This window comes from Lepidochelys olivacea (assembly GCF_965140295.1).
Source record: "Lepidochelys olivacea isolate rLepOli2 genome assembly, chromosome: 3".
Taxonomy (NCBI): domain Eukaryota; kingdom Metazoa; phylum Chordata; order Testudines; family Cheloniidae; genus Lepidochelys; species Lepidochelys olivacea.
The window spans coordinates 108,892,208-108,915,177 of NC_140413.1; the positions used below are offsets into that span (position 1 = coordinate 108,892,208).

At 41.8% G+C, this 22,970-nt stretch overlaps 1 protein-coding gene and 1 long non-coding RNA gene across 7 annotated transcripts in view; one reads left to right on the forward strand and one right to left on the reverse strand.

Moving 5' to 3' along the window:
- LOC311517542 overlaps nucleotides 1-13,534 on the reverse strand; it is a 59,864-nt gene extending 46,330 nt beyond the window's left edge. Inside the window, exon 1 of the long non-coding RNA XR_014710732.1 lies at nucleotides 13,365-13,534. This is a non-coding gene — a long non-coding RNA (uncharacterized lncRNA). The remainder of the gene's footprint in view (nucleotides 1-13,364) is intronic.
- The window catches only part of ADGRG6 (adhesion G protein-coupled receptor G6), a 172,964-nt gene that overhangs the window by 5,627 nt on the left and 144,367 nt on the right, over nucleotides 1-22,970 (forward strand). For 2 of the 6 annotated variants that reach the window (XM_084622434.1, XM_084622439.1), the window contains exons 1-2: nucleotides 11,833-12,209; nucleotides 18,246-18,346. In XM_084622434.1, coding sequence (XP_084478560.1) covers nucleotides 12,208-12,209; nucleotides 18,246-18,346 — 103 coding nt within the window. In that variant the 5' untranslated portion in view covers nucleotides 11,833-12,207. Of the gene's footprint in view, nucleotides 1-11,831; nucleotides 12,210-12,789; nucleotides 12,813-12,917; nucleotides 12,975-18,245; nucleotides 18,347-22,970 lie in introns of those variants that run through there. The other 4 variants (XM_084622438.1, XM_084622437.1, XM_084622435.1 and 1 more) reach the window with 4 other exon arrangements.

Genomic DNA, 22,970 nt, shown 5'->3' on the forward strand with positions numbered 1-22,970 from the left:
TGAGGAAGGAGGTCATTTTGTCCCCTGTGGAAAATAGTGGCCTAACTTGACACCTGCATTAGCTGAATGGTGTACAAAGTAAACAACCAGCTGGCAGGCCTTTTAAGTGAAGGGTAAGTCTACACTGAAATAAACCTGTGGCACCAAGTCTTAATGCATGGGTCAGCTGACTCACGCTCGCAGGGCTCAGGCAGTGAGGCTATACAATTGCAGTGTAGGTGTTCGGGCTCAGGTTGGAGTCTGGGCTCTGAGTCCTTTGCTCAGGCTTCAGCTTGAATGTCTACACTGTAGTTTTATAGTTCCTCGAACCCGAGTCAGCTGAGCCGGGCCAGCTGAAGCCATAGGGTGGGTCTTTTTATTGCAGTGCAGACATACCCTTTGTGGCTTAAGAGATACCAGGCTCCTTTATTTTTAAATTTTGACAGATTTTAGTATTGTGGACTGAAGTCCTCCTCCATTCTATAGAAGAAGCACTGCATGAACATTGCCACCTTCCCCAACTCTCCTGCTCATGTGCCTCATCCAAGTCCGTCCCCATCTTTGTTCCATTTTAAGGCTGTCTGTTGAGAATTTCAAGAGATACACCAGTTGGGATGGTGGCGTTTATGGTGGTGAAACCAATCCAATGGGAACTGGACTCAAATTCCCGTTCACATAATACTCAGAAAAGCCTATAAATCATATCATTACTTTGGGGTCTCATTTGACCTACTAGCCATCTAGTTTTCCAAATACCTCTAGCTTAATAAATTATTGACTGTATTAATATTGTCAAACTAATAAGAAGCATGAACATTTCCACAACAGAAATTTCCTTTTGCCAATGCAAAAAATAAAATGTGCTCCGAATAAAATTAGACAAAGAACAACCACAGAAAATATTTCAGCATCAAAATGAAAATGGTAAAACTTCAAAGCAATGGCTGCAAATTTTAAATTAATCTTTGTGGATTGTCAAAAGGACAATAAATTAATTTCAGCTGAGTGTCATAAGGAATTTATTAGGCATGTATTTATTTCAACTCTCTTCACTTTCATGATTAATTTCTAATGAAACTAATTTCAAATAATAAAACGAAGTTACCGCAGGTTTCTGATAGAGACAGGCAAATGAAAACATCATATCCAAACACTCGAATATTGGAAGCCTGAATCCAGGTCTCTAATCCAGGCCCACAGTCAGTGGACAGGCTGTGGCTACCACCAGCAGCCCACCAGATCTAGTGGAGAATGGGGCTAGTAGAGCTCTAGCTCACCAAGTGTTCAGCCCACGAAGCTCCTGATTAGCTTGGACACACTGCTTAAGTCAGAAAGAGGCACAGGATGTTGTCTGAGCAACTAGGTGGATCCTGGCAGGCAGGCACACACTTTGGACCCTGACTCTTGAGCCCTGTCTTTCTACCAGTTCCTGGTTCCTACCTTCCTTATCCCAGATTCTCCTCTGTTCCTGGTTCTTGCTTTCCTGTCTCTCCACCCTACCCCTCACTCCAGCTCTGGATTCAACCCCTGGCTCATCCCCTGACTCTGACTCCAGTTACAACCCTGGCTCTTGTTCCTGTCTTCCAACCTTGACCACTAGACCTGACCGTCCATGCCTCAGTCTTTACAATCTCTATCTGAATTTTGGACAATAGCCTCTGTCATTATAGTTGACATCAGAACACAACATCAGAATACCTCAGATTTTTAATCCCGGTCCAGTTGATCTCTAGTTACTAAGGGAAGATGTAAAATTGGTTTTAAAGGATTTTTTTTTTAAGATGGAACTTTTACGCATTATTGCTTCTTTATGATAAAGACCTGAGCAGTTTTTGTTTGTGTTTTGTTTTTTACCTGTGAAATAATAGGAATGTCAAATTTGGTCTTTACTAGTTGAAGGGCCTCTTGTCAGGTGCTAGAGCATGAGCACTGTGAGCACTCATGTTCAGTCAAAGCGGTTGAGGCTAAAGATACAGAAATTTCATTTTTATGCAAATTAATTCACATCTTTGATTATTATGTGTTGTGATTTAAATGCAAGATAAACAAAGCTTTTAGCAAGCAAGCGGGAAGGTCTGCTGTGTCGGCTTTCTATCCATTTTTTTTTATTTATGCATATTACATATTTTAACCACAAAAGAAAACAACAAAAGGAATAATATGACTTTGATTAATATTTTTATTTACCAGCTTTTATTTATTACATTTTTTGCTTTTAGGCCTTGAGCCCAGTCTAAGGAAGCTTTTTACAGTTTATGGTTTTTGGGCGATTTTCCATGGTCCATGTCTTTGGAAGGAGCAGTGTGTGCACTGCTCCTACACAACACTCAGGGTGTGCCCTGAATGTTTTCAGGTGCATGAACCCTGCATGAACCCTTCAATTATGCATTACTGTATCTACATAAATAACAGCAAATGTCCTGATTAGCCAGAACTTAAAGCTGCAGCATGAAATGAGCTTCAGGAACATGGGAAGTGCTATAATTCTTGCTAACTCTGGCATCTCCTTGGACTGGTGTTCTAATAACTCTGGCTCTGCCCAAACGCATCTTGCCTTGGATTAAAGAGAGGAGCTGGCTGCCTTCTATCATCAGCTGGGAGATGCTGTGACTGGGCTGCTGGCCTCCAGCGGAGTCCTGGCTCTGACTGCTAATTCCCCATTGCTTAGTGGCTAGGAAGCTTTGCATAGTGTCACTATAGCAATAGCTCTGAGTCTACAGCCATAGGTGGGTTTTGGGGGGCTATGCTCTAGAATAGAGTTCTTTCTAGGTTATCTGCTTGGTTAGAGTCTGGGTCCTTACAGTTAGTGGGACGGGGTGTACCAGGCCCGGGAGTCTCCTGCTGGAGGCCTCACAATCCTACCATGCCCTGCCCCAGAAAAGAGGAGAAGAGGTGAGTCCTCCAAGCTGCTTAGAGAAGCTGAGTGGGAAGCAGCCAATTAGAATAGAGAGGCTGCAGGGAAGCAGCCAATCTGAGCCCAGCAGGCTCATATAAAAGAAGCTGCTGGGCCTGAGCAGATTCAGTTACTGGCAGAGGCTGGGGGAGCGAGGAAGGTAGGTGCTCCTGGCTGGCTGAAGGGTCTCAAGTAAGACTTCAGCCCTGAGGAGAGGGTGAAGGTGCTGAGGCCGCAGAGAAGTGGCCCAGAGAACAGCAGCAGCAGCAGCACCAGCACCAGAGTTAAAAGGGATGCAGCACTTGGCTGCTATTTGTAGGGTCCCCGAGTTGGGACCTGGAGTAGTGGGTAGGCCTGCATGCCCTGAGGAGGGAGCTTACACAGGCCCCAGGGAGGGGCTGAAGACCCCAAAGAGGGTCAGTATATATTGAACTTAAATACTACAGAAGGGGGTGAACTGAACTGAAAGAGCAACTGAGCAAAAGAGCTGAGGTTGGTCAAGACTTGCTATAAAGCGAAGAGTCTCTAGGGAGGAAGCCCTGGGGGCACTGTTCCATTCCAGAGCAAGGACTATCTGAAAGCTAGCCCAGGAGGGGTTCATATGTGTTTTACACATGGCCTGTGTGGAGGGCTGAGTCACTGAAAAGCCACCTGAAAAGAGAAACTGCCAGCAGGGGTCACTGCAAGTAGAGCAGCCAGAGCTAGAAATAGAGAGAGCAGGCACACACATACCTGATGGAGGCATGCGGCGATGTCACAGAATTCTGGAGGATTCTAAACACAGAGATCCCACCTACAGTACACATAACCACAGAGATACAACCTAGAGCACTTAACTCTCCAAATCAGGAAAATGTAGAACTTGACTGAGGGTAAAGAATAAATAGCTAAGAACTTGAACTTCCCACTTCAGTGAGAGTAGAACTGATCCAAATTTTCCAAGCAAAGTTTTATTATCAAAATAGAACCTATTGAAAAACCTATTAAAACATGTTTGAAATCGTCATTTGTTTTTTTACAAAAAACTATTCCTTTTGTTTCAATTTTTAAAATAAAAAACATCAAAATAGGTATAGAATTTTTTCATTTAACAAAAACCTGGAGTTCAATGTTTTTCACAAAATATAAATTATACTCCATTTTGTTTGTGTGAAAACTCAAACACAGTCCCTTCTGAACACTTTGAAATGAAAATAACTTCAAAACTTTTCACTGAAATAAATTTTCATTTTTCAATCAAACAAAACCATTTTAGATGCTGAATCTCTAAGACCTGGCCTACACTAGGAAATAAGTTCAATATAACTATGTCGCGGGTGTGGAAAAATCCACACCTCTGAGCAATGTTAAGCTGACCTAACGCCCGGTGTAGTCAGTGCTAGGTGGATGGGGAAAATTCTCCTGTCTCCCATCGGCGTAGCTAGCATCTTCACTGAAGCACTACAGCTGCAGTGTTAGGGCTGCACTGATGCCGCATTGTCAGGGTAGCCTAGCCCTAACCAAGACAATTAACCATCAAGCATTTATTAGGCACAGCAGATAGATAAATTTTAGGAAAATTTAAAAATAATACAGACAAAACACTAAGGTTTGACACAGTCTGAATGAAAATCTTTTCTTCTTTTATTTGCTTAGCTTTCAGTTACTTGCCTCTTGTGATGTCATAATTTTGCTAGCTCTCCGGTCACTATAAAGTTTTCCAGGGTAGACAGGACCTACATTTCCAAAATAAAAAAACGGACATCTCCCATCTCTGCTCCCCAGACCCCTTTGCCAAAACCTTTTCAGGCCTTATTTATTCATCGTAAAGAAATACAAGTCCAGTTGGTTTTCTTTTGTAGTATCACCTTTAAAACTAAGGGGCAGTAGAGAGGCCGTGATGGTAGTGTAAATTCCAAAATGAACCTAGACTAGACACCAAAAGAGAGTGGTGGATTTTGATTCCTGTGCTGCAGAGCTTTGTGTTAACTATGCTCTGTATAAGACTAAAACTTTTGTGATATGATACCACTTCGAAATAGAAAATAAAATGTAGCTTGGGCTGTGCCTGGCTACTACTATGAGATGTAAGCTCATCTGTATAAACATGCTCTTCATTATCTGACAATAAATGGGAAATTTGTGGGATCATGCACATTCATGTTCCAACTTGATAGAGTGTTTGCTTACTTCAGTAGTGAGTGGCATAGCGATGTTTATGAATAAATAGACTGAATTAATTTAAACTGAAACATCTGTGATGGGATTTCCATATTCCCCCATACCCCCCGTGCCGTGGTTACATGCAGTGTTTCCTATTTAGTCATTTTCAAATCCCTCCACTTCCCCCTAAATTCAACACCACCTCTAATTTCAATTCCTAGGGAAAACACATATTTTAACAATGAATTAAACATGTTTGGTTTGTAGAACAGTGCTCCCATTCTAATTCTGAGTTAAAGATCCATCTGTGAAAAGCTTTAGTGCATAATTCTCTGAATTTTGACTTCCTACTCCAGTTCTGCACTAATGTCATGCAAACCTACCATTAATGTCTCCCTTTGTCCACACAACTACTGTTCATATTCTAGTAGGCAGTACCTTGGTGAAATTTACCTTTGATTTTTTTTATTTAATTGAAAAGTGTAATGAATTATTTATCTTTTAGAATTCTTTTCCCATCAGGAGTCTGTCTGTATTTGTATTGTGTTCCTAACCCTATTAAATATTCCCAGGCTGGCATTGTTAACCCCTACAAAGAATCAGGGAGCATGAATGTGCACATGGAGATTAGCACATAGGCATGCTCCTGATGGCTATTTGTGTGCTGTAGGTCTAGGCAGCCCCAAGGGGCAGAGGAAGGAGAGAATGATGGGAAGGAGAGCCAGATGTAGGGCAGAGCCACTATCTGAGGGCAAGTCTACACTTAAAACACTGCTCTGTATCGCTGTAGGGCTTTAATGAAGACTCTCTAACCCAATGGGAGAAAGCTCTCCCATTGGCTAAGTTAATCCACCTCCGCAAGAGGTGGTAGCTCTGTTGGTGGAAAGAAGCTCTCCCACTGACGTCTGTATAATTATGTTGCTCGGGGGTGTGGATTATTCACACCCTGAGCAATGTAATTATACTACAATAATTCTGTAGTGTAGACCAGGCTGAGATAAGGAGAGCCAGCAGCACTACCCTCATGGGGTGTCTGTGTGTGTGTGTGTGTGTGTTTTGGTATATATGTGTGGGTGGGGGGCAGCAGGGCATGTTTGCAAGTACAAAGGACAAAATTATGGCATGTGTATGCATGTGTGTAATGGAAAAGATGCAACACGGATGTGTGTGGGGGAGATGCATTGTATTATAGTTAGTGGGTGCAAGACTGGTAGTGTAGTCTGTTTGTTGTGTAGCTGGCATCATTTATTTGTGTGTATGTGCATAGAAGGTGTATTGTGGCTGTGTGGTGTGAGGGAACTATAAGAGTGTATATGTGAAGCAGGTTATGCTTGGGAGAGGGCTGGATTTGGGTAGTTCAAACAAAGTTTGATTCAGTTGGATGGGAAGTACTAAAGAAATGCAAGAGGACTAGGTGGTGGCAGAAATCTGGTATCTTCTGAAGGTGAGGTGGATCAAAGATATGTGTGGTGTAGTTTATAAAAATAAATAAAACCAGAAAGCAAATACACGTGTTAAAAAAATTAACCATGGTATCATGAAATGATACCCTAACACCTTTATTCAGATTCACAGTTTTAATATATTGATTTCACCAGATCTTCACTTATTTATCTCAGTATTCATGATCTTCATCCCTATACAATTCCTTTTCTTATACGGGGAATGGAGGAGAGCAAACATAGCTTGTAGAGCCCTGCAAGAATATGATGATGTCACCATGTTGATATAAATGCAGAGGAAGAACCAAGATGTGTCATACTCCCTGTCTGCATGTTTATATTGTGGTATTACCCGAGGACTCCAGTCAGGATCAGATCTCCCTTGTGCTAGGTGCTCCACAAACACATAGGAAGCACAGTCCTTCCCAGGAGTTTGTAATCACATGAAAAAAAATTGCCAAAAATCTGTTGAAATCCACAAAAACTCTGAAAGCAATTTTCTTTTTAGGATATTAAGCAGTTGTTCGTAGTATCATTCATTAACAGTGTCCTTATCACTCAAAGTTAATTATTTTATCAAACCAGGAACATAAACCATAAAAGACACAATAATAGTAAAACATGTTTAAATAGTTATTGTGCCTCTTATTTTCTCCCTATCTTGTGTTAGCTTGTACATATATTGCTCATTATTAATCTATTGTTCCTCAATGTGATATAGTTACAAAATTATGAACATCCAGGCCTCTTAAGAAAATATGCTTTAGCAAAAAGATATTATATCTCTAGGAGTTTACTGACTTAACTATTATTAGTATTATATTACTATCATTATTATTTTATTGCCATTGTGTAAAAATGCAGGATCCAGGGCAGCTGCTAAACATAGAATTTAGATGATTTTTACCACATTGGACTACCTTTAATAAAATCCAGTACAATTCGTATAGTTTCTCAGGCTTTTCTTGATTATTATTTTTTTTGTCCTTGCTGAATATGGATTTTCTACATATCTGTGTCTCTAACATGTGAAATATAGAAATATTGAAAATAGCTGAATATTTTTAAACTGTAGAAACATGTTCCATGCCTACTGTTGAGGGTTCAGTATATGGATATTTAAAAAAAAATCCTATTTTTGGTAATGCCTCTAACTTTAGGCCTTTCATATTTTTAAGGGAGCCTGACATATATTGTATGCAATGCTGGTAGCACTGCCAATAGTTAAGGTTGCCAGACTCTTCCCATAATATGGCCCTGTTTTCAGTTGCTCATAACTTCGCCATGCTTTAGCCTTTTGGGATGAAATTTTCCATGCTGCATATCTGTCTCAGGCTGAATTTTTATTTTAAAGTTTCAGTAAAAATGATTCATCCATTTCTGAGAACAAGAGTTAGGAAAATATGCTGTTTTACCCATGTTTAAAAACAAAAAAACAAACAAACAAACAAAAAAAACACCATGCCACAGATACTTTGTTGGAGCAGGGCCCTAAAATTTGGCAAGGAAATCTGATGATGGGGATGTGCCTTTTGGGAAGATTTTCAGAGGGACAGCAAATTTGTCTCTGAAAGAACTCAGTTTGCACATGCTCAGTAAGGCCTGTTGGCACTCACAGCTAAATTCCCTGAAGATTCCATCTGTACTGGGCAAGCTTCAGCCCAGGATTCTAGGGGCTCAGCAGGACTTTCACTGCAATTGCTCCTCTGTGCTGCTGTAGTGTTGGGCACTGGAACTTAGAGCAGGGAGCCTGTGCCCCCACTGTTCTTAATGCACCCCCTGCTGGGCCCAGGCAGCATGGAGGAGGAGGAAGTTGTAGTCTTGCCAACTCTTGTGATTTGATTGTGAGTCTCATGACCTATAGTGTTTTTCTTACAGTCCCAGCTCCAGGAATCATGTTTTTGCTCTGAAACAAGAAGGCCAAGAAAAATAACATGTAGTTTTTTAAAAATCCCATGATTTTTAGCCTGTTTCATTAATATTTGGGGCTAGATGCATGGCATGGGCGTTTAACACTTGGGGATGGTAACACTTGAGCTGACTGGAGTGCAGAGGGGTGAGGAGTGGGGGCTGGGGAAAGGGGCTGACAGGAACCAGAGAGTGAGGAAGGAGCAGAAGTGGGAGGGGTATATGAGTCGGGGGTAGGGGGGGTTAGGAGCAGAGGGAGTGGAAGAGGAGTGCATAGGCACAGAGAAGGTAGGGGGCATGAGCCCAAAGTATGGGAGGGGGAGGACCGGATAGGAGCAGAGGGTAAGGGAAATAGGAACTGAAGCTGGGGTGGGAGTAGATAGGAGGAGAGTGGTGGGGCAGGAGCCAGGGGGTTGGATAGGAAAAGGAGGCGGGGGAAGGGTAGGCATAGAGGGCAGGATGCAAGGCATGGAGAGTAGTGGACAAAGGGAGGCAAGGAGGGGTGGGGGTTAGATAGGAGGAGAGCTGAACAGGGGCAGCCTTGTGGGGGAATTGGCTAAAATGTCTGTGACCACTAGAGAACACTCCCCTCCAGAACCTAGGAGTTATGAGTCTCACCATTCCTCTGCTGACAGCAAATAGCAGTAAAACACAGGGGCATCCCTCTTCTAGTCCTCATCCACATAGAGGATAATAGACTACTACTGCTACTAGTTACTGCATTAGTTCAGGTGGTAGAGGTCTGTGCAGTGAATCTAAAGTTCCAAACCCTAATGATGAGCCAAGCTGGGGTTCAGTATGATTCCACATGATTCTGACTTTTTTCTATTTTAAAAACTACATTTTAAAAAAAACCTATGCTAAAAAACTGTTAAGACTGTAAATTTTAGCATTCAAAGCTTAGGAAATGCTGGAATTAAGGTTGTCTGTGCAATCCCCTTGTGTGTACATGTGAAAAATGTGGAAATTATCTTCAATTTTTGTGTGTGTTTTATATTATATTTGTGGGTTTGATGGATTCCGTTGCTTGTTAATGGTTAAAATTAGTCCTAATTAGCTTTTGGGTTGCAGGAACCCAGTTAACATCAGTAAACTTCTCTAATTGTTGCTGCTCACAAGGACAATACCAGGAATCTACTATTTGAAGACCCTCTTCACAATACTTTGCACTTGTCTTTATTGAATTTCATCTAATTGATTTCAGACCAATTCCCCAGTTTTTCAAGATCATTTAAAATTCTAATCCTGTTTCCCAAGTGTTTGCAACCCCTCTCAGCTTGGTGTCACCTGCAGATTTTGTCTGTGTACTCTCTACTCCGTCATCCAGGTGAAATGAAAATATTGAGTAGTACTGACCCAGGCCTGAGCTCTGCAGGACCCCACTTAATATGTCCCCCCAGTTTGACAGTGAGCCATTGCTAACTACTCTTTCAACTAGATGTGCACCCACCTTATAAGAGACACAAAGTGGGTGAAGGAATATCTTTTATTGGATCAGCTTCCGTTGGTGAGACAAGCTTTTGAGCTGTGTTGGAACCAACGCAGCTACTGTAACACTTCACACAAACACACACACCCCTTATAATTATTTCTTCTATCTAGACCACTTCATAGACCATATTTCCCTAGTTTGCCTATAACATTGTCATGTCTTCTACTGTAATGGCCCAAAACACTGAAATATCACACTTGCAAGCATTAGTGTTCTTGCCAATTCTTGCAGAGTACCATGAAGGGTTTTTATGAGAGATCCAATAGGCATTTAAACAGAAATACTGTAGTATATACAGAGATATTTTTCACTTTCCACTAAAATTGAGAGGAATTTACTTTGGTATACATGATGCAAAACTGTCCACCTCCCTTTCCTTCAAACTACAACACTACGAGTCACAGGGTTTTATGCTCTTTGATATTTTCAGTGTTTGCAGTTTTGTTTGGCATTTAATTTCCATTTTACAACAGAAAAGTAGATCATTTTTCTGACATGGCTAAAAACTAATTGAATGTGACTAATCTGGAATTATTTCTTTTGTCTCTGTGATCCTTTGCCTTTGACACCATCCGTGTATAATATATATATATAGGTGAACTTTAAAAGGTTCAGCTTTAGGTTGTGGTTCAGATAAGCATCCAAACATTTGAATGCCCATTCAAAGCTTATCCACACTTTCCTAATCTCTGCAAAACTGGACTGAAAATTTAGGACAAAGAAAAACTTTCCTCATGAGGTTTCCAGTGCTTCCATTACTGGAACGGGATGGAAATACCATGAGGTCAGTCTTTCTTCCAGTATTTCAAATCTTTTACATCTGGATAGAAACTGGAAGGGAGAGATTCTATGTAGAAATAGCATTATCTGAATATTGCAGTGCCGCAAAAAAGTTTGGTTTTAAAAATAGGTGAACCAAACTGGTTTATCCATCCCTTACGAAAATTATTTCAAAAAATTTCAAAATTCTAGTGGCATCCAGTCAATTGGCACCAGGAGCAATGACATGTTCAATTAACCCCTTTGTTGCTGAGCTGGTGGCACTTTCCTAGGTGCTAAGTTCTGCATGGAACTCAAATTTGGTAGTGCACTTTTAAGTGTCAGTCAGTTCGGAGTCAGTGCATGGAGTGTGTATGTCCTCAAGGTTGTATGTGCATCCCTGGGTTGGTGTGTGTATTCCTAGGTTGTGTGTCCCTGGGATGTGTGTATGTGCTCCAGAGGCGGGGTGTGGTGTGCAGCTGGCAGCAGGGAGGGAGGCAGGTGTGACCCTGGAGTAGTGTGGAGTGTATCTCTGGGAGTGGTGAGTGTCTCAGGGTTGTTGTGTGCCCCTGGAGCAGTGTGTCTCTCGGGGGCGGGGAGGGAGTCTCTCTGAGGTGTTGTGTCCCCACTGTAGTGTGCCCTCCTGGAGCAGTGGGTAGTGAGTGGGTGTCTCTGGAGTGTGTGCCCCTCAAGCAGTGGGTGGGGGTCTCTGGAGCACTATGTCTCTGAGGTGTTGTGTCCCCACTGTAGCGTACACCCCCGGGGAAGCGTGTGGCTGGCGGGTGTCTCTAGGGCAGCGGGTGGTGGTGGTGAGGGGGGTGTCTCCGGGGCAGCGTGTGGCGGGCGGGGGGGGACACCCCTGGGGCAGCCCGTGTGGTGGGCGAGTGTCTATGGGGCAGCGTGTGGTGTGGGGGGGTATCTCTGATTCGTGCACCCCTGGGGCAGCGTGTGGCAGGCGGGGGGGGGGTGTCTCCGGGGCGGTGTGTCTCTGCGGCTGAGGTGTCCCGGGCAGGGGGTGCCCCTAGCTGCCTGTGCTCTCTCTCCTGCTGGTGTTGTGGGGCCCAGATCACCGCTGCCGGATGGCGCTGCGAGGCGCCTTCAGCCCGGCCTCCGAGGGGAGAGCCCGCGGGCGGGGGCGGTCCGCCAGCCGCACTGTCCCGAGTCGCAGCCGGCTGCGCAGCCACCTGAATAATCCCCGGCCCGCTGGAAGCCGAGAGACACCGCAGCTGCCCGGGGCGGCCAGCCCGACCCCAGCGAGGGGGAGGGGTGGGCAGCGCAGGGACCCACCCTCCCAACGACCGGCCCCAGCCTCCCGCCCGCTCAGCACCCGCCCAGTGCAGCCCCCGCTTTCTCCCGCCGGGTGCGACTGGAGAGGCAAAGCGCGGCCACCGCGGCGAGCGGGAGGGACCCGGGCTGAGCAGGGGCCGCTCCCCGCGTTGCCCGCCCGCGCGGGACGCTGCGTGTGTCTCAGGTGGGCAGAGGCTGCGGAACTTCCCGGGAAGCGCGAGCGGGAGCGAGACGGAGGCGGCGGCCGCAGCAGCAGGGGATGGTGGTTGGCACCCGCCGGAGGACAGCAGCCCGCTAATGTCAACATGTAAGTTTCGCCTCCCTGCGCTTTCCACAGTGGGGCGAGGAGTATTTTTAACCGTCGGAACAGTTTGGTAAGGACCGACTCTCGCCAGCTGCTAGGGGCGGCAAACCGGTTGGTCCTTGGTCAAAGGGATTCCGGCCAGACAGACCGCATTTCTTCCCCCTGTAGCCCGTGCTGAATCTCAGGTTTATTCTGTGCAGAGAGGTAGGGCTAGAAGAATGGGCCAACCGTGTTGTCTATCTGTGCACACTTGCCAACAGATACTGCTTGGCCAATATCGGGATTTGCCAAAAGAATGTTCTGTAAGATCCCGAGAAGACCGATTTTTTAAAAAAAATATCTATAATTATTTACAGTCAGCTTGAAGGCAGAAGTTACTCTTTACTTTCGATGCTTCCAGGGGAACATTGCAAAAGGAAACAAAGCCCATCCCATCCTTAATGTGCTTTGCTTGTGGGGCAGTGCGCGCGCGCGTGTGTCTGTGTGTGTGTGTGTGTGTGTGTGTGTGTGTGTTCACGTTATCTGGAGCCTAAAGTTCAACTCTTTCAAAGCGGAGTTCAGATCTAAGAAACAGATCGGCGAGAGGTACTTTTTCTAGCCAGCAAGGTACTGTGCCAAAAATAGGAAGGAAGGGAAGGGAGAAGGAGGGGTCAGGCAGAATAATAATTTAAGCCCCACTCCTCGCTGTTCCCCACAGTCTCCTACTGGAGAGAGATTGCTAGATTCCCGCAGCCTTTCGGAGGGAGAGAAAGGGCACCTTCACAAAGGGTTCGTAGACGCTATCTTTGATAAACTATCCGGTCCAGGGATTAGCCCTTTAGAATTGTACTGAATCTTGGGCAGATTCCCAAGTAGGCTCTGCCTTTGCTGACATATACAAAGGAGCTGTTGGTGCTTCTCTAGCACATTCACACCTAAAGATACAAAGCCTGTGATTGGCACTGAATGAAAGCAATGATACAGGCGCAAAGGGTAGCTTTCTTTTACAGCACAAGGTAAAGTAAAGCGAGAAGAATTTATGACTAGAGAACAAGCGTTGCACGAGCATGTTGGTAACTTAAAACGCTAGAAAATTCATTTTGGAGGGAAATCCAAGGACCAAGAAAATATCGGATACATACAAATGACACGTTTTAAATTAAAATGTATATGCCTTACCTTCATCTTCCGCCAGTATTTTCTAGTCAGATTTTTGGCTGGCTCCGAGAACGGTTGTATATGGGGAGAGTAAGCAGCACTCTACAAAACGAACCTTTTAAATGCCATTGTCTGAAATTAGCAATTTACAGTTAAAAATGAGGTAGAATTGAAGTGTACTCTTTCGTTAGTGTGCAGGAACTAAAACGCGAAGTAGTTGTCTCTCACTTGTTGCTTTATAACTCCATCGTGATTACATCATAAAATATTTTTGTTTCCTAATTTAAATGAGATGTTTTGAAATTGGTGGTATCTCTTTCTAAATTTCAAACTGTCAGCAGCATTTTTTTTTCTTAATAGTTTCATCCATGTCAAAGATCAAAGAAAATCCAGTCAATCTGCCTAGGGCAGAATTCACATCCCACTCTGGAGAACTCTGCCCAGGTTTTGAACAAGGTGTAGGCAGATATGTCCAGCATGTTCTGTAGATGAGGTATTGGTGCATGAACCACAGGTTACTGGATTATTCAGGAGTAGTATGTATTTTACTCCAAAGTTGTGTGTTTCCAAAAATATGCTGGTGTTGCTTTAGCTGTATACTGTATATACAATGTGGGATTTTTGGTAGTTAGATTTAGCAAGACAAGCACTAAATTGGTCTTGAACCATGTCAAATTACCACCCCATTTATGGTTTAGATAAATTACATTACATTTTTGCTCTTCCAGAATGAATTGTGAATACACCCATTGTCTCCTGCATCATAGGAAATAGGAGTACAGTAGCTATGGTTTGCACAAAGTTGGTAGCTAGAGTGCTCAACTGGGTATGTCACAGCAGTATCTAAAATTGTCTTTTCACTGAAAAAATCGGTAATGCTTTTGTTAGCCGTTGTAGACTGCATTTAATATTCTGCAGAGCATTTACATCTGTAGAGGGATAACTGATATTTGTTAAAAACATGTATAAAAGGATAACTATAGTGGGATTACATCCAGCTATAATGAGATAGTTGCCAACTACAGTATATTGAGCCAAATTCTGCTTTAGCTACATGGATTTCTCTGGGGTCACATGCATGTAACTAAGTGAAGACCGAATCGGACTCACTGTTCTGAATTTTGTCTAAATTTTAAAGAGAGTGAGAAAGAGACATCACTTTGAGCCATGTTCACAATTGCAGTGAATCTGGTTGTTAGAGGCAGAAATTATCTGAAGCTTTACTCCTCTGTAATAGTCATTCTTGTTACAGTTTACAGTATTTACTTGATCCCTTGGGAGGGGGGTTATTACGTTACTATCCTCATATTCTTGTCTCTCCATTAGTTATGAACAGGGTCCTACCAAATTCAAAGCCATGAAAAACGCATCATGGACTGTGAAGTCTGGTCTCCCCCCATAAATCTGGTCTTCTGTGTGCTTTTACACAATACTATGCAGATTTCACGGGGGAGACCAGCGTTTCTCAAACTGGGGGGTCCTGATCCAAAATGGAATTGCAGGGGAATCACAAGGTTATATTAGGGGGGTTGCAGTATTGCCACCCTTACTTCTGTGCTGCCGTCAGGGCTGGGCTGGACAGAGAGCAGGATGCCCAGCTCTGAAGGCAGCGCCCCACCAGCAGCAATAGTGCCATCCTTACTTCTGCACTGCTGCTGGCGGCAGCTCTGCCTTCAGAGCTGGGCTCCTGGCCAGCAGCTGCTGCTCGGCCACCTAGCTCTGAAGGCAGCGCCACCGCCAGCAGCAGTGCAGAAATAAGGGTAGCAGTACCACAACCCCTGCCTACAATAACCTTATGACCCCCCCACACACACACACACACTCCTTTTTGGGTCAGGCCCCCAGAATTACAACACTGACATTTCAGATTTAAATATCTGAAATAATGAAATTTACGATTTTAAAAATCCTATGACCATGAAATTGACCAAAATGGATGTGAATTTGGTAGGGCCCTAGTTATGAATGTTAAGGAGGAAAATGCAGCCCTTCTTGCTCTCTAAGATGTCTCCAAACTGCAAGATACTATTTTTCACTAATTATTCACTAATTTGCTTGTTGAATTATTCATTTGCTATTTAGGTTCAAGTTTTAGATTTTAATAACCATTAATAATCAACAGAATTATTATTAATAAATATATATTATTTGCATTAAATTGACATGTTAGTATTTTAGCATATTTAGCACTTTTACAGAACTTTTTAATTTTTAATGCTCTTTATAAATATTTAGTGCTTAATGTTAATATTTGCCTTTAGTTCCGTTATTCACTTTCACAATATGACTTCTCCAATTACCAGGCTATTCTGAAATGATCTCAGACAGCAGTTTCTTCTGTACTTAATCTGCAGTGCTGTTGCTGCTGCTTTTGTATGGCAAGAGAGGAAGTCCAAATTTGTGAGCCATTGTGTAAGTGAGCCACTTGATGTAAGTCTGAGATGCCACCAGTAAACAATCAAAGCAGGCACTGATTTACAGTGTGATCCATAGTTTGTGACTGGTGTCCACAGATACATTGTGAGTTGTTGCTCATCTTCCAAAGGTGCAAGAGATGACAGCATCTGCCATTCAGTGTTCTAAAATGGTTCAATGTGGGCCATTCTTTCCAGTGTAGGTTTAAGCCAGGAAGTTTTTTTGTGGGGTTCCGCAATGAGGAGTTTGTCTGAGACTTTAGATTATCCCAGAATTCTTTCCAATGTGCTTCAGGATTGAATGAAAATGCTTTAAAAGCTATAGTCCAATCCCCAAAAGGCTTGCCAGATTTCAGTCCTTTTTTTGGAAGGTTCAGGTGGTCCTCATGAGTTGGTAAGTTCTTGTAGAAACAGCAGTTGGTGAGTTGTACAAGAACTTACCAACTCATGAGGACCACTGTATTCTCCTGTATTTGAAAGAGAGGATATCCTTTTACAGTCACCACCCCAACTGGCAAATGTTGAGGTTTTAATTGCATCCCTGTATATATGATTTATTTTGCTGTCTAAACAGGATAGCTTCTCATCAACAATAACTTTCTAGGGGAATATTTAGGGTATCTGTATGTGTATGAAACTTATTTTTTGCATACTGTACAGCTCCCAAAGTCTTGGCATTCTGTTGTCTGAGATGCTAACAAGAATTTATGGACCACTGAGTTGGAGGACAATATTTCTATTGTGTAGTAATCTGCTTATTCTGCTGTGTCTGGCTTCATCAAAGAGATTCTTGTATTTCAGAGCCCTGAATGTTCTGTGCTTGTCTTTAAAACTTTTAAAGTTTAATTTTACCATATCTCAGAAAATAAATCAGCTTCAAGTTAATAATTTAACAAAACTTTCAATAAAGAATTGGACCTTTTTGTAGTCAGATACTTATATTAGAGAACACCAGTTAGGTTTTCCTACAATCCATCCACAGCAGTTAATCTCATGAAATGTTGTTTACCTAGGTCTGTAGCATATGATTCAGAGGACTGATTTGAAGAACTATTACTTTTAAACTTGCAACATTAGTTGTTTCATTACAGTCGATTATTTTAGGATGCTTACTCATCTAGGCTTGTTGGTGTTTAATTTTTTTCTTTCAAAAGCTAGAAGAGCCATTAGTGGACAAGATTTTAAATTTACCCCCAGCTTTCACTATCAGTTTTAAAGCAATAAATGTGGAGTGGGGAAAGAAAAAAGATTTCTATATGTTTAAAAAAGTCAGGTTTTTATGATATGTTTAACTGCCTGTATTTTTTCCTCTCATTCACCTCCCTCACATTCACAGCCTGACAAATGGCATTAAAGTTCATCCAAAATGTCTTTTGGGTCAATTTATTTAATATTTCACTATCCTGACAGACATTTGTGTGTGATGTTTTTTCATTACTGTTAGTTCAGTGTTCTTGCCAGTCCATCCTATTCCCTCCATCCCCCTGTCTCCTCAATATAATATAAATGAATAATTTCTTACTGGAAAAAGGCTAATTATAGGCTGTCAGTTCAAAATAGGATGGGAATGGGGTTGGTCAATATAATATGTGAGCTGTGTTTCACTTCTTTGCTGTTGCTTGTTGCTGAGTTGTTGCATAAAAAGAGAAAGCAATATAATAGGTTACAATTAATTTTGGATCCATGATTATATCTCCATAGTAAAGGTTGGGACTAAGTTCCATTATAAGCCTTATTTCTTGCTTGTCCAGCTTCCACATACCATAATTTTAACTAGGAACATTTTGATTTGGCCTAAAAATTGTCATATATGCTTTAAAAGCAAAGGAATGTAAATAGAATTGGCCAAACTATTTTTGTATTTATTGTATTAAATATCAAGAGTCTAATTTATTTTAGTGAGAGTAAGATTGGGCCTCTGGTCACTGACAGACAGACAATACTACCTTTAAGTTAAGGTTCCTATTTACTGTACAATATGTAAACCAAGGAATGTTACAGCTATAAAAACCTTAAGACTGAAAAGTGTCGGAAAGAACAGTTATGGGAAGAAAGGTAAATATTCAAATGCACTCTTCATATTGTCTATAATACATGTCAGTGAGTTGCAAATTCCAAAAAGAACCTTAACTTCACCCATATTCCTGCCCAGTCTCAACATATAGACCATATCCCTCTTACATCATCCACTCTACATGTTTTGAATATGGGCTACAAACTGTCATAAACAACCACGCACCCACCATGCATGGCCCACACCCCCAATCACAGTCCATCTTTTGGCTTGCCTGTCTGTTATCAGAGATATGAACACCTTGTCTTTTGCCCTCCATGTAAAGACCAGAGACAACACTCTTTTAAAGCAAGATTCTAAGGAACTCTATATTTTTCAGCTGCTGGTGTAATAGCAATATCTTAATTATTACTGAAAAAATCAAGTTTTGGCTTGTTTAAAGGTTTCCTAAGCTGTTGCTTTCTTGCTTCATAGGATGTCACCTGTGAGTGATATGTGGTACTATCACTGGAAACGGAAGCTGCCGCACTTTCTGTATTTATTTACTATCTACATGATATGTGTGCAGGATTTGGGTAAGTGAGAAAACTATCATCTCTTTCCAATAAAAGATCATGGGCCCAGTTTTGGTGAATAAGAACTATCCTTATGTATGGCTGTATTATGTATTTCCGTTACTTTCACAATTTAATATTTTGATTATGTTGTAATTTGATAGTTTGATTTATGTTTTATGCTATTGCCAAGGTTCAGTTTTTCTGTTTTTGAAATACTGTTTCACTCATCCATCCCTGCCATTTCTTTTTTTTTTTCAGCTAATTGTGCAACTTGACTTTATTTGCTTGACCCTTTCTTCTGATTTTTCTTAGTAAGTTCTTGCATCTCTCCCGATTTTCTCATTCATTTCTGCTTCCTCTATTGAAAGAATAAGGTGTGATACTTAAATATTTTTCCAAATTTGGGGGTGGGCATGTGTGTGTGTAATGTAGTGACTTTTCACATCACAAATAAATTGATCTTAAAAACTGTAAATGAAAGATGATGATTAATTTTAAAATAGTTTGTGCACATGCAATTTGAATGATATAAAATATATAAATGATATGATATAAAAATTGCTTAAAAAATTTATAGAACAATCATATACTGGACAGGACATTTAATTAACAACTCAGTCTTTGTCAGCCTGTATAAACTGGTGAGTGCAGAATTTTGTAACATTTTGAAATTATTGTCTGTAAACTGAAAACCTAGAGATTTGATTTACCAAATGCCTTTTCCTGACAATGAGTGCAGAAAGTATTTTAGGAGTTTCAGCTGCTTTGTTGGAAAAACCTCTGCAGTTTATTGGACAGTTCTTGAGCATAAGAAAACCTTAGAGCAGATTGTGGCATGCTAATTCCATATCAAATGGGAAATTTTCCAGTTACTAACTTCCCATTGGAAAGACCATACTAAATCTGCAAAACAGGGTGGAATATATAGAGATGTTCTGTTTTTTTTAAAAACAAAGAAGTAAAGAACTTTGAAATTTCATCAGAGGTTATGTATTTGTTAAACTGTCCAAGCTGCACATTCATAGTTTCAATTGCACAACAGTTTAAGTGATAGGTTTCAGAGTAGCAGCCGTGTTAGTCTGTATTCACAAAAAGAAAAGGAGTACTAGTGGCAGTCTCTAAGGTGCCACTAGTACTCCTTTTCTTTTAGTTTAAGTGATGTACTTTTTAAACCTAGATAAAATATTATAGACAGAAGTCTACGTTTGGGGCCAGACTGTCTGCTGTAGCTGATTAGTGCTTAGCACAACTGGGGTGTGCAAAGGTCCTATGTGAATCCCTAAAGCTTATGCTCTAATAAATTGGTTAGTCTCTAAGGTGCCACAAGTACTCCTTTTCTTTATGTGAATCCTGTTGATCTTGAGCTCTCCAGCTGCCAGTCTGGTCCTTAGTGTAAAATAAACCAGCTGGGGGACGGCTCTAATTTTCATCAGCTGTTTAGTGGGCCCTGTGTCTGGCAGTTGTGGAATGCTGGGGCACAAGGATGCCTCAGACAGTCTCCCTGAGCTGGGTACTAGGAGGGTTCAGAGCCACTACAACGGCCCTGTACCATTGCAGTATCCCTCATTTACAGGGGCATATGTGCCAGCAGCTGGCTACACCAACTTTAAGGTTGCTTAATGCCAGTGGAGTGGTACAAAGAAGCCAAAATGCATTTGATAATCAGAGAGACAAGGTGGATGAGATAATATTGTTTATGGGACTAACTTCTGTTGGTGAGAGAGACAAGCTTTCGAGCTTACGCAGAGCTCTTCTTCAGGTCACCATCAGAAATTGGTACAATAAAAGATATTACCTCACTCACCTTGCCTCTCTCATATCCTGGGACCAACACAGCTACAACAACACTGCAACATGCTCAAATAAATTGGTTAGTCTCTAAGGTGCCACTAGTACTCCTTTTCTTTTTGCGAATACAGACTAACACGGCTGCTACTCTGAAAACTGCATACTTGTTAATCTGGTATTTTGTTTTGAAATCCACTGATCTGATACTTGTCAATTTTTATGTTTCTGTTTTGTTTTGTTTTATTTCTCCTGTCTTTTGGCTAAAAAGAAAACCTGTGTTTTATGTGTTAACCCCTTTATTGCTATTCGAATGTGAATGTGTGTAGGCAGGAGTTTTCTATTGTACATTACTTTTCAATTAATGGAACATCAGATCATCAGACACTGTAGATAGGATAGCCAGGAATAAACAATTTCAATAGACAGATATGTTTGCAGTTCAGCAATGAAGCAGGTCACAAGCAAAATTTGTTGTTGATACTCTATTGAAATGAAAATGATACATTTACATTTCGTGTGATGTCATTTCAGTGGACTTGTCTTCAGACCCTTGGGTTTTCATTTTTAGTGCTGTCCTTGCAACTCACAGGTGTGTTTCTTCTTTGTTAGGCCATAAGCTAGAGCTGCAATATACTAACCTTCCCCCCATATCTTTGTACTTTTTAATAGAAGTTTTGCTATTTGAGGTGTACTAAGCAGATTACAGCAGCCCTTTTAATGCATTACAGATTCTTTGCCATGTTTTTTCTTTTTACTAAAGATGTATGTCAGTTTGGCTTTGGACACACATGGTACCCAGAATGTTAATGTTAGCTTAAATATTACTGAAGTTAATGCAATAGAATAAATGCCATAAAATCTCACATTCAGCCAGCTTCACTAGTGATCTGTAATCTCAGAAAGCTGTTGATTTTTTGCACTTTGATTAGCAGAGGTTAGATATGTGGAAGGATGATGATAATCAGATGCCTTTCTCATGGATTAACTATAGGGCTGGTAGTCAAGGCAAAAAAAGTCAGTCATGCCTTTGTCGGGGCACAAATTCAAAAGTAATAATTTTACAGTGAGAGCTTTGCTTGCATAAGGATGCAGAATCAGGCTTATTTTCAGAAAGAAAACTCAAGGGAGGAATAAACACAGCAGAAAACCTATAATAGTAGCAGAATTGTTTCTGAATAGAATGTTTGTTCAGAGTTTTCTGTGATGTGTCAGCAGCTATTTAAGGTGAACAGCTCCTTTTTTTCTGAATTGGCTAGTTAAATGCAAACATACTGAAAGACAAGTGCAATAGCTCAGTGAATTACCCTAATATAGACCTGCTCAAAAGCACATTGAAGTCAGTGGAAACACTCCCAAAGATTCATAGATTTTAAGGCCAGAAGGGACTTCTGATCATCTAGTCTGACCTTCAGTCTAACGTAGGCTATGTGTTACCAGATTTGCCCATTACTTTGGGGTATGCTTATTTATTAGGGTTACTCTTCTGGTGGGAGGGGAGTTCTGTAATTCTGTTAATGTACTGCTTATGTCACTTGTGTGTTCATATGGACCTCTACTCCTTCCTTCTGCAAGTCCCCTCCCAATGGAACTATTCTGCAGAACCTAGGTTCCCCGGGGCTGGATTCCTGAACACGGACACACACACATGCACACGCTAACAGAGCAAGTCTGAGCAGACCGGATCAATCAGCACTTTCAAGCTGTCACCCTTATATGTCCCTGGACTCAGTAGGCTGGGTCAAGCAGCACTTTCAAGCTGCAACCTTATTATGCCACAGGTTTAGCACATCCCTATCCCCACTTTCACGTCACAATTGTACTGGTAGTAACTCACTTGATGAGCAAACCCCAAAGTATTTTGGGCACTACAGGGATCTTTAGCATTGCTGCAGAGTAAATGGGGAAGCTAAAAACACAAAAGAGTAAAGTTTAGAGAGAGAGAGAGATGCAACCAGCTTAACTATAAAAGTTATTTATTGAATAATAGTGATAACTACACAAGGAGAGCCTAAACCAACATAACAGTTACATTATTAAAGGTTAATACTTGAGGTAGAAAAGAAAACAGAAAGAAAGAGAGAGAGGGATCTTATCCACTCCATGAGGCTTGAACTGGTTGGGGTTCCCAGGTGATGGTGGTGGCTCAGGGTCCTGGGTGCTGGAGGCAGGCAGAGCCCCTAGCACGATCAGTCAGGAGATGGAGTCCCAGTGAAACTGAGACAGAGTTTGGGTCCATGAATTACTTGGGCATAGGTAGGGGGTTTTGTAGAGAAACAACAGTGGTTCAAGGGAGAACACTAGATTTGTTTATGGGTAAACTGATGACTTAAGGGTTTTCTTTGGGCTAGACAATCGGAGCTGATCACTCTTGGCTATGGGTGGTGTTTTCTTCCAGGGAGCTCACAATGCAACTAGGCTGCTTCAGTATTTTGGATATCAATCAAGGATTCGTTACTAGAATTGATCTGATAACTGCTGAGCTGGGTGTGTGCAAGCATAGGTTCATTAACATCTGGAGCAGAGATCCCCCATGATGCAGTGCTTCCCTGCTTTTCTGGTCCCAGCGTTCAGTGCAGTTCTCTGTTCTCCATTCTGTATGCTAATTGAGATGTCTCTCTGTCCCATCTTTCATGCAGATGAGGCTAGGGGAGTTGCCTCAGTTCTCCATTCTGTATGCTAATGGAGATGTCTTAATCTTGTCACCCTAGTCAGGAAGGTCTAGATGTGTCTTCTAATGCCCTCCATGCTCTCTGCAAGTCTTTTCTCTAATCGGTTTTGATTCAAGCAGAGACTGGTGGGGGGTGTCTTTCATGAGTCAGAAAGGCTGGATATTGCGCCCTGGTTCCCCAAGAAT